This window comes from Monodelphis domestica, chromosome 4 (assembly GCF_027887165.1).
Source record: "Monodelphis domestica isolate mMonDom1 chromosome 4, mMonDom1.pri, whole genome shotgun sequence".
Lineage (NCBI taxonomy): Eukaryota > Metazoa > Chordata > Mammalia > Didelphimorphia > Didelphidae > Monodelphis > Monodelphis domestica.
In genome coordinates, this window is record NC_077230.1 from 425,189,242 (window position 1) to 425,201,341 (window position 12,100).

Consider the following 12,100-nt stretch of genomic DNA (forward strand, 5'->3'; position numbering starts at 1 on the left):
TCCAAAGCCAGGAATGTCAAAAATGGAGAAAGAAAACTACAGACCAATGTCCCTAATAAATGTAGATGCAAAAATCTTTAACAGGATAGTACCAAAAAGACTCAAGCAAATGATTAGGAGGGTCATTCACTATGATCATGTAGGGTTTATACCAGGGATGCAGGGTTGGTTCAATATTAGGAAAACCATCCACATAATTGACCACATCAACAAGCAAACCAACAAAAATCACATGATTATAACAATAGCCACAGAAAAAAACCTTTGATAAAATACAACACACATTCCTATTAAAAACACTAGAAAGCATAGGAATAGAAGGGTCGTTCCTAAAAATAATAAACAGTATATATCTAAAACCAACAGCTAATATCATCTGCAATGGGGATAAACTAGATGCATTACCAATAAGATCAGGAGTGAAACAAGGATGCCCATTATCACCTATACTATTTGACATTGTACTAGAAACACTAGCAGTAGCAATTAGAAAAGAAAAAGAAATTGAAGGCATCAAAATAGGAAAGGAGGAGACCAAGTTATCACTCTTTTTGGATGACATGATGGTCTACTTAAAGAATCCTAGAGATTCAACCAAAAAGTTAATTGAAATAATCAACAACTTTAGCAAGGTTGCAGGATACAAAATAAACCCAAATAAGTCATCAGCATTTCTATATATTTCCAACACAGCTCAGCAGCAAGAACTAGAAAGAGAAATCCCATTCAAAATCACTATATGAACTATATGAACACAACTACAAAACACTCTCCACATAACTAAAACTAGACTTGAAAAATTGGAAGAACATTCACTGCTCATGGGTAGGACGAGCCAATATAATAAAAATGACCATCCTACCCAAACTCATTTATCTATTTAGTGCCATACCCATTGAACTACCAAAAAATTTTTTACTGATTTAGGAAAAAAACATAACAAAGTTCATTTGGAAGAATAAAGGATCAAGGATATACAGGGAAATAATGAAAAAAAAAACACAAAGGAAGGGGGCCTTGCAGTCCCAGATCTCAGACTATATTATAAAGCAGTGGTCATCAAAACAATTTGGTACTGGCTAAGAGACCAAAAGGAGGATCAGTGGAATAGACTCGGGGTAAGGGACCTCAGCAGGACAGTATAAGACAAACCATGAGAACCCAGCTTTTGGGATAAAAATACACTATTTCATAAAAACTGCGAAAATTGGAGGACAATGTGGGAAAGATTAGGTTAAGATCAACACCTCACACCCTACACCAAGATAAATTCAAAATGGGTGAATGACTTGAACATAAAGAAGGAAACTATAAGAAAATTAGGCAAACACAGAATAGTATACATTCCAGACCTTTGGAAAGGGAAAGATTTTAAAACCAATCAACACTTAGAAAGAGTCACAAAATGTAAAATAAATAATTTGGACTCCATCAAATTAAAAAGTTTTTGTATAAACAAAACCAATGTAACTAAAATCAGAAGGAAAGCAACAAATTGGGAAGCAATCTTCATAAAAATCTCTGACAAAGGTTTAATTATTCAAGTTTACAAAGAGGTAAATCAATTGTACAAAACATCAAGCCATTCTCCAATTGATAAATGGGCAAGGGACATGAACAGGCAGTTCTCAGCCAAAGAAATCAAAACTATTAATAAGCACATGAAAAAGTGCTCTACATCTCTTATAATCAGAGAGATGCAAATCAAAACAACTCTGAGGTTTCACCTCACACCTAGCAGATTGGCTAACATGACAGCTATGGAAAGTAATGAATGCTGGAGGGGATGCAGCAAAGTAGGGACACTAATTCATAGCTGGTGGAGTTGTGAATTGATCCAACCATTCTAGAGGGCAATTTGGAACTATACCCAAAGGGCGATAAAAGACTGTTTGCCCTTTGATCCAGCCATAGCACTGCTGGGTTTGTACCCAAAAGGGATAATAAGGAAAAAAAAAAAACTTGTACAAGAATATTCATAGCTGCACTCTTTGTGGTGCCAAAAAATTGGAAAATGAGGGGATGCCCTTCAATTGGGGAATGGCTGAACAAATTGTGGTAAATGTTGGTGATGGAATACTATTGTGCTCAAAGGAAAAATAAAGTGGAGGAATTCCATAGAAACTGGAACCACCTCCAGGAAGTGATGCAGAGCGAAAGGAGAAGAACCAGAAAGTCATTATTCACAGAGACTGATATACTGTGGTACAATCTAAGGTAATGAACTTCTCCATTAGGGACAATGCAATGTCCCTGAACAATCTGCAGGGATATAAAAAACACTATTCACAAGCAGAGGATAAACTGTGAGAGTAAAAACACCGAAGAAAAGCAACTGCTGGACTACAGGGCTGAGGGGATATGACTGAGGAAAGACTCTAAATGAACACTCTAGTGCAAATACCAACAACACGGCAAAGGGTTCGAGTCAAGAACACATGTGATACCCAGTGGAATCATGCGTTGGCTATGGGAGAGGTGGTGGGAGGGGTGGGGAGGAAAAGAAAATGATTTTTGTTTCCAATGAATAATGTTTGGAAATGACCAAATAAAATAATGTTTTTTTTAAAAGAATAATAAAGATAAAGTAAACTAAAAAAAAACAAAAACACTAGAAAGCATAGGAATAGAAGTGTCTTTCTGAAAAATAATAAGCATTTTATATCTAAAACTATCAGCCAACATCATCTGCAATGGGGATAAACTAGATGCATTCCCAATAAGATCAGGAATGAAACAAGGATGCCCATTATCGCCTCTATTATTTAACATTGTACTAGAAACACTACCAGTAGCAATTAGAGAAGAAAAAGAAATTGAAGGTATTAAAATTGGTTATGAGGAGACCAAGCTGTCATTCTTTGCAGATGACATGATGGTCTACTTAAAGAATCCTAGAGATTCAACCTAAAAGCTAATCGAAATAATCAACAACTTTAGCAAAGTTGCAGGATACAAAATAAACCCAAATAAATCATCAGCATTTCTATATATCTCCAACACATCTCAGCAGTGAGAATTAGAAAGAGAAGTTCCATTCAAAATCACCTTAGACAATATAAAACACTTAGGAATCTATCTGCTGAGACAAACACAGGGACTATTTGAACACTACAAAACACTCTCCACACAATTAAAACTAGACTTGAGCAATTGGAAAAACATTAACTGCTCATGGGAGGGATGAGATAATATAATAAAAATGACCATCCTACCCAAACTTATTTATCTATTTAGTGCCATACCCATTGAACTACCAAAAATTTTCTTCTCTGATTTAGAAAAAACCATAACAATGTTCATTTGGAAGCACAAATGATCAAGGATATCCAGGGAAATAATGGAAAAAAATAAAAAGGAAAGTGGCCTTGCAGTCCCAGATCTCAAACTATATTATAAAGCAGTTGTCATCAAAACAATTTGGTACTGGCTAAGATACAGAAAGGAGGATGAGTGGAATAAACTTGTGGTAAGTCACCTCAGCAAGACAGTCTATGACAAACCCATAGACTCCAGCTTTTGGGACAAAAATCCACTATTTGATAAAAACTGCTGGGAAAATTGGAAGACCATGTGGGAGAGATTAGGTTTGGATCAACACGTCACACCCTACACCAAGATAAACTCAGAATGGGTGAATGACTTGAACATAAAGAAGGAAACTATAAGTAAATTAGGGGAACAAGCAAGACTTAGAAAGAGTCACAAAATGTAAAATAAATAATTTTGACTACGTCAAATTAAAAATTTTTGTACAAACAAAACCAATGTAACTAAATCAGAAGGGAAGCAACAAATTGGGAAACAATATTCATAACAAAAACCTCTGATAAAAGTTTAATTACTCAAATTTTCAAAGATCGATTGTAAAAATATCAAGCCATTCTCCAATTGATAAATGGGCAAGGGACATGAACAGGCAGTTCTCAGCCAAAGAAATCAAAACTATTAATAAGCACATGAAAAAGTGCTCTACATCTCTTATAATCAGAGAGATGCAAATCAAAACAACTCTGAGGTTTCACCTCACACCTAGCAGATTGGCTAACATGTCAGCTATGGAAAGTAATGAATTCTGGAGGGGATGTTGCAAATTCCGGACATTAATTCATTGCTGCTGGAGCTGTGAATTGATCCAACCATTCTGGAGGTCAAACTATGCCCAAAGGGCAATAAAGACTCCCTGACCTTTGATCCAGCCATAGCACTGCTGGATTTATACCCCAAAGAGATAATAAGGAAAAAAGACTTGTACAAGAATATTCATAGCTGCCCTCTTTGTGGGGGCAAAAAATTGCAAAATGTGGGCATGCCCTTCAATTGGGGAATGGCTGAACAAATTGTGGTATATGTTGGTGATGGAATACTATTGTGCTAAAAGGAATAATAAAGTGGAGGAATTCCATGGAAACTGGAACAACCTCCAGGAAGTGATGCAGAGCGAAAGGAGCAGAACCAGGAGAATATTCTACACAGAGACTGATACACTGTGGTACAATTGTTCATAATGGAATTCTCCATTAGTGCCATTGCAATGTCCCTGAACAATCTGCAGGGATCTGAGAAAAAACACTATCCACAAACAGAGGAGAAATTGTGGGAGTAAAAACACATAGGAAAGGCGATTACTTGACTACCGGAGTTGAGGGGATATGATTGAGGAGAGACTCTAAATGAACACCCTAATGCAAATACCAACGACATGGAAATGAGTTTGGATCAAGGACATGTGATACCTAGTGGAATTGCGTGTCAGCTATGGAAGGGATGGTGGGAGGAAAAGAAAGTGATCCTTTTTTTCCAATGAATAATGTTTGAAAATGAACAAATATAATAATGTTTAAAAGGAAAATAGAAAAAAGAAAATTAAAAAAAAAAAAGGATACTTAAGAGAACAGTTAAAAGTCTTGTCTTTGGAGCTTCTTAAGTTTCAAGATTTCTTCCCAGGCACCAAGGTTTCTTTCCCCCTACCTCATCAAGCCTCATCTCTGACTTACAACTAACTCAAAGTTAATCTGTCAGCCATATGCACTATTATTCTCCTATTCAGCTAATCTAAGGAGTCTGGATATGTCTCAAGTTTTTTCCCTTCACATAGTTTCTCACTAGGTTATGTAATATTTTAATTTATGAGGGTGTTTGGAGCTTAATAACTTTATTAGATGAAAGTAGTAGGAGGAGGAGGATTGGTAAAATAAGGGAAAAGTAGAGGAAAGATAAAGAGATACTTAGTGTTAAAAGGACTTTCCCTCCGGATTATGTGTGTTTGTTTGATATCATCAATCAGTGACCTGTAGGTCGTTTACCATTGAGATGTGCAGGTATTGACAAACCCTCAGAGAAATGAAGTTGAAACCAAGTAGAGGGGAAACTGACCCCACAGGAACTGCCCCCTTGGTTGTTGCCAGGCAAACTGAGGAACTATGATCCATGAGAAACTATGAGATGTGATGGGGGAGAGATAGTGGGTGGAGAAAACTGCTAATAAGGTTAGATCAAGGAACTTCTCCTGGTATGTCTCTCTGCCTCTCTCTGTCTCTCTCTTCTTCTTCCTCCCTCACTCCTTCCCACCAGCCTCCTGGGGTCTCTCTAGTCATAGCTTGTATATGAGACCTCGGGTCACCTTCCTGGCTAATTGAGACATTGAAGGTTAGCCTCAAGGATGGGAGCTTCTCCATCTTAACCTGCTGTGACCAGAAGTGCAAAAGATTATCCATTTTTCCAGGTGAAGAAACTGAGGCTGAGAAAGGAAGAGACACACTTACTACACAGTAGACAGGAAAGGAAGGATTCTACCCCAGTTTTATGATTCTGAACTCAGGGATCCTTCTACCAAAAAACATTGTGCCATGGCACCAAGAGGGTAAAATGTCACTTACCTCTGTTTCTCTCATGGCAGGGAAGGAGAGAGCGAACATAAAGTTGGGGGCCCAATCCAGCTACTCACCATAGATTATAACATTCTTGGTTGCGGTGCGCATCAAACCAGTGAATGAGTTGGCCGCACTACAGGTATAAGTTCCAGCAAGACTCAGGGATGCAGTAAAAGAAAATGTGGCAGAGTTGCTGACAGGTTGCCCATTGTGTAACCAAGTGAATTGGACTGGTGGGTTTGATTTAGAAGAACAGCTCAAGGTAATATTTGCCCCAATAGGGTACTCATCAACTGTACGGACAATCGTGGCAGTATCTGGTCCATCTAGAGGAAAGAGAAGGATTACATATTGAGATTATGGCAGAAAGAAGGGGCATCTCCTATTCTGGAACCCATCACCAGGGACAACTGTGTTTCCCTGATCCTCCTTTGAGCTGAGAAATTCACAACTCATCCTCTACTTTAGATCTGAACTTAGAAGATCTTAGGGATTTCTTCAGTTCAGCACCCTGGCTGGCCACCCTCCACCAGAGAGCATGACAAAGCCAATCTGTACTCCAGAAAAGTTAAGGGGCTTGGGAAACTCAGAGTCTTGATCTTTATTTCTCAGAGAAGTGACTGAATTAGCTGGACCTCTGGGAACACACCACCAGTCTATAAGCATGCACCATATAGGAGAAGCAATTTACTCACAGGCAACGTCCAGTGTGAATGGATCACTCCTATTGCTATAAAATGGGTTCTGGATTTCACACTCATAGGGTCCTTTGTTTTCCGTTCTTATGAGATTGCGGATAGTGAGTGTCCTCTTATCCGGGGACAGCTGTATCCTGCTACCAGATGGGGCAAGTCCATTTATGAACCACCGGTAAGTGTGAATTTGACCTGTAGCCTGGCATGTGAATGAGAAGTCCTTGGTCTCCACTGCAGTAATGTTGGAGGTGACAATGGTAGGTTTGGACAGTGGCGCTGTGTAGAGAATAGACAGAAAATGACTGTGTTGGTTCTTTTTCTTACCTTATAACCAAATAACTGGTTCAGAAGTGGTCTGTCTAAGACCTTGGCAGGCTGGAGGCCAGACACCAAGAACCTGTGATTTCAATGGCAAAGACACCCCTTTCTCTGTTGTAGATCTCAACTCCTCCAGGCCTTAGGATAAGTTCATCTTCACTTCCTGTGGCTGACAAAGACATTCACATGGAACCCAAGCTCCTGGTGCTCTCAGTCTTGCTGAGCTGAGGCAAACTGGTCCAGGGATGACAGACCCCTTCATCCAGCACCTGGGTTTGGATTTGAGTCCCTTCTAGCTTGGCAGGACAACCAAGAGTTTGTTTCCTTAGTCTGGACCTCAAAAAGCTAGGGTTACTTACTTTCATGGCTTGTTAAGGATATTGGGAGAAACTGGAGAGGATGGGCTAGGGACAGGCCAGAGAGAGATTATGTTCAGAAAGGGAAACATTACTTTAACTCTGAAGAGGAAAGAAAAGGAAAGGCAGAGAGTGGAAATAGATCACTTAGTAGCAGGGTACAAAAGGAAGAGCCTCTGGCTGGGAGTCAGGTGAGACCTGGTTCAAGTCTATTTTGAAACCATAACAACATCTCTAGTGCCTAAAACTGTGTTTTGCCCCCAGGAGGTAGTTCATACCCTTTATAGAAGATTCTGGAATTCCCTGATTTGGGCTTTTCCCTTTCCTTAGCAGTTTCCTGCCCTACAAAATGAGAATGAGAATATTGAAGGTGATCTTCTTGAAGAGCAAATATGATCTCATTTCTGGCAAGTTAAGCCAATGGGGACTAATTTTACCTGAGACTTCATGGCCCAAGGAGAGCCCATTTCTTATCTCTAGTTAGCAGGTAGGTCTTGCCACTGAGAGAGGTGTGTGTCCCAGAACAATCACTGGGGAACATCCAGTAGGCTCTCAAGACTTCCTTCTTGTGTCATCCTTAGCCAACTGTCTTCAGATTAATTTCCAATGTGGTAGGAATAAATTAGAAATATTTCAGCTTCCTTAACCTTTCTTCTTGTTATTTTAGTAGAGTTTTCACTTATAGTGACCAGGTAAAGACTATTTCCTAATGTGTTAATCTCTTTTCTCCTAAGAGCAACATTCAGGCTCCCTTTTTTTCTCTTGTCTCTCTATCACAGCTCAATTCGTAAAAAAAAAAAACCCTTACCTTCTGCATTAGAATCAATACTATGCATTGGTTCCAAGGCAGAAGAGCTAGGCAATGGGAGTTAAGTAACTAGCTCAGGGTCACACAGGTAGGAAGTGTCTGAGGCAAGATTTGAATCAAGGAATTCCTGTCTCTAGGCTTGGCTCTCAATCCACTGAGCTACCCAGTTGACCCCACAAATCAAAACTTCAGAGGAGGTAATGACATCTTTTTCAGAAGGGGCTGGGATAATGATTGGAATCATCATGATTCTGATTTGGTACTCTACTATTTTTATTATCATAAAGATTGGAGAGTAGGATTGTGTTGCCTCTGACTCCTTTCTCCTAGTCTTTCTCCCAAAATGTGGGAGAGAAATCAAGATGATTCCTCAATTCCTTGACCTTCTTTAGGGCCCTGGTCTCCCTTCCTTCCCCAAGCTTGCCTTTCACAGTATTTACTACCCTGGATATCTCATTGCTCTTCTTTTCTGGGTTATTCATTGCTGCTCCTTTTATTTTCAACATTTTTTCCATAGGAAAGAGTTATTTCTCTTATTTTTTTAGAAGAGGTATAAGATCTAGACCTTTGTAGCCTCCCCAAAAAATAGATAAGATCTAGAAAGACAGAGAGGGAATAAATGGAGAGGAAGCAAAGGGAACAGGGAGAGGGCAGGCTGGAGATGAATTCAAACAGACATGGAGGACAGCAGTCAGCAAGCTGTATCTCAAGGAAACAGCCCCAGTGGCTTTCCTTGACTCCATAGGCTTGAACATTAGACTACTCCACCCTACTTAGTCTAACAAAAATCAGGGGATTGTGAACTTTAGATTACTCCATCTACTTAGTCTAACAAAATTAGGAATGTCTACACCATACTTAAGGATTAAGTATTTAGGAGGATGGCCTATAACAGACACGTGCTAGCAAATGACAAATCAGAAACAACTGACAGACCCCTGGGCTGTCCTAAGTCAAGCCTAAGATATTATTAGTACATGTGAGATGCAGGAACATGATGTAAAACCGTCTATATATTTTGAATCACTTCCTCTCTCCAGCCTCTTTGATGGAGGAGAGGTGGCTGGCAGCAGCATATCAGCATCTTGGCGTGGCTGCTGCTATTATCTGGATTTAGCGGTGAGTTTCCCTTGATACCATACTGGAAGAAGTCTAGTATCCTAGCTCAGGTGAGGCTCTTCTCTGAGATCTCTCAGAGTTTAGGCTGATTTTTCTCTCCTTTACCTTCCAAACACTATCCTCTTAGAGAAAGCCTCTAATCTTCAAAAGCCTCATGGCTAAGGACTTTGAACTCAGTCTGGCACAGACCAGGTGAGAGAAATCCTTTACTTTTCCCTCTCTCTTTCCTTGATTTCTTCCCTATATATTGATTAAACCACCATATATTTCCAAACTGACTTGGTTATTTTATTTGGGATATCACCTGGTGACCAAAAATCAAACTTATAATAGGTCACAACCCTAAATTATCCTTACAAGACCAAACAGGATCCAGTTTTAATGAACTTGACTACCTGCTCATTTCTGATGCAAGAATGAGTTGGGATGCCTTGGAGAACTCAACTGATTAGGATTCATGAACTGATTCTACAACAGTGCTCAGACCCTTAAACAGGCTCACATCCAAACCAATCCCTTCATGGGTGAGTATGGGCTCCAATATTTGCCCCACTGTGATCAGATGCAAATCAGCCTGGCTCAATCATCCCTGGCCTCAGATCTATTGCTATAGGGCTTCTTATGTCCTCTGGATAATACTACCAGGACAGGAAGGACTCTGGCTCATTACTCTAAGAAGTTTCAGAGAGTATCAGTGACACCTAATGTTATCTAGGGCATACTTAGCCTCTGTAAGACTGTCTGTGGATACAACTGATTTCAGTTTCCTTGAAAGATCAGAAAATGTCCAATTAAACACAACCATGTAAATCCTGGAAATCAAGAGAGTTCAATAAAATTAAAAGTAAAAATATTAAATAAAACCAGGATCTGTTTTTTTTAAATAAAAAACAATGAAATAGATAAACCATTGGTTAATTTGTTTAAATAAATAAGAAAACAGAATTATTAATATCAAAAAAGGGAAAGAATGAATGAGTTAGCAATGAAGTTGAAATTTAAAAAAAATTCTGAGGACTTATTTTGACCAATGATGTGCTAGCAAAACTGAAATATAAGTGAAATTGATGAATACTTATCAAAAGATGAATTGCTCAGATTCACAGAATTAGAAATAGAATACTTATATAACTTGATCTTAGAAAAAGACATTGAAGAACCACAAATGAGATTGTTTTGAAAAAATCCCCAGGATCAGATTGATTTACTAGTGAATTACAACAGTAAAGGAAAAATTAATCTCAATGCTATATAAGAAATCTTAAAAATATAGGCAACGAGGGGCAGTGAGGTGCTTATTGGATAGCAGGAGCTAGATTCAGGAGGACCAGGGTTCAGATATGGCTTCAGACACTTTGTGGCTGTGTGACCCTGGCAAGTCATTAACTCCTATTGTCTAGCCTTTACTTCTCATCTACCTTTGAACCAATACTTGGTATTGATTCTAAGAGGGAAGGGAAGGTTTTTTTTTTAATATATAAAGAAAGAATCCCACCTAATTCCTTTTGTGACCCAAATATGGTTTTGATACCCAAACCAGGGAAAGCACATGCAGAGAAGAAAACTAGACATTCCCCTAATGAACTTTGACATAAATATTTTAAATAAAATACTAGCTTTGAGATGATCAGATATATCACAAAGATCATACACTATAACCAGGTGGAATTTATATCTAGAATATAGGGCTAGTTCAATATTTGAAAAACCATATTTGACTATACTAATACTACTACTACTAATAATAATCATGTTATTATATTCATTGGTGCAGAAAAAGCATTTGTCAAAATATAAAAGCCATTCCTGTGAAAAATACCAGAAAAATGCAGGAATCAGTGGAGCTTTTCTCATCATAAGTAGTATGTATCTGAAAGAAAAGCAAGCACTATCTATAATTGAGATTAAATGGAATAGAAAGCATTCCTGATACATTTAAGGGTGAAGGAAAGAGTCCTTTTTGCACCTCTATTATCTAATATTTGTCAGTATTGTAATAGAAATGCTTTTGTTTTTGTTGTTCAGTGGTATCTATCTCTTTGTAACCCAATTTTTTGGGTCATCTTGGCACAGATACTGGATTTTTAGTGAGAGAACTTTCACACATTCCTAATGAAAAGAACAGATCTGAATAGTGTAATAATTAAAATTATATATCTAACAGTTATTGTTTTTCATGAAGTTTATTACTAGTAATAGTAGATCAGCACATATTTAAATCTCATCATTTACTCTAAGTTCTCAGACCACGTGTAGCCTATTTTCCATTAAACTTTATCTTCCTTTACCTCTCTCCTCTCTCCCAGAGTCCTCGTTACAAGCCATGGTCAATTCCTTCCCCCTTTCTTTTATTGACATTCCATGACGTGGTGTTTTTCAAATGTGGACAAACCAGCTGGTCCTCCAGGAAGGGAAGAGAATGAACTTCCCTTGACATCATTCCCCCTGTGATCCTTTAGGAGACCAGTCCCCACAATGGATCATTTAAACACAACTATTTTACACCTTTACATATCTTCTAGCTAAGAGTACATACAATATTGAATTTTCTAAGAGGAAGTTATAATAGTTACAGATAAGAGGGAAATATGAGAGGAAAACTACAAAAACTGATTGATAGACACATTGACAAAATGCCAATTAGGCAGCAGTCCGCTTTGGCATAAGAGTTTACATTCAGAATAAGTATGTTCAACCCCCTTCAGTTTGGTTCATTATATCCCAAAATTCATTCTGGATCTTTTGATGCAGTGTGTGGCTTCTTCAGGCATCTTTACAGTACCTTCTCCAAAAGGATCCACTTTCTTGATTCAGGATGTTGACAAGTTTCTTTTCCTGAAATTTCTCCAAAAAACTTTAAATCTTGGATTTTAGGTTATTTACACAATCCCCCTGAGGAGGTGTTGATAAACACCAGAATTACCCTGAGAT

At 38.3% G+C, this 12,100-nt stretch overlaps 2 protein-coding genes across 2 annotated transcripts in view; both read right to left on the reverse strand.

Moving 5' to 3' along the window:
* The window catches only part of LOC103092368 (uncharacterized), a 1,666,349-nt gene that overhangs the window by 895,102 nt on the left and 759,147 nt on the right, over positions 1–12,100 (reverse strand). The gene's annotated exons all lie outside the window — the stretch shown is intronic.
* LOC107652289 (carcinoembryonic antigen-related cell adhesion molecule 5-like) overlaps positions 1–12,100 on the reverse strand; it is a 135,080-nt gene that overhangs the window by 77,600 nt on the left and 45,380 nt on the right. The window contains exons 2-3 of the mRNA XM_056825347.1: positions 6,569–6,844; positions 5,948–6,199 (exon numbers count right to left, since the gene is read on the reverse strand). Of these exons, the coding sequence (XP_056681325.1) occupies positions 5,948–6,199; positions 6,569–6,844 (528 nt within the window). The remainder of the gene's footprint in view (positions 1–5,947; positions 6,200–6,568; positions 6,845–12,100) is intronic.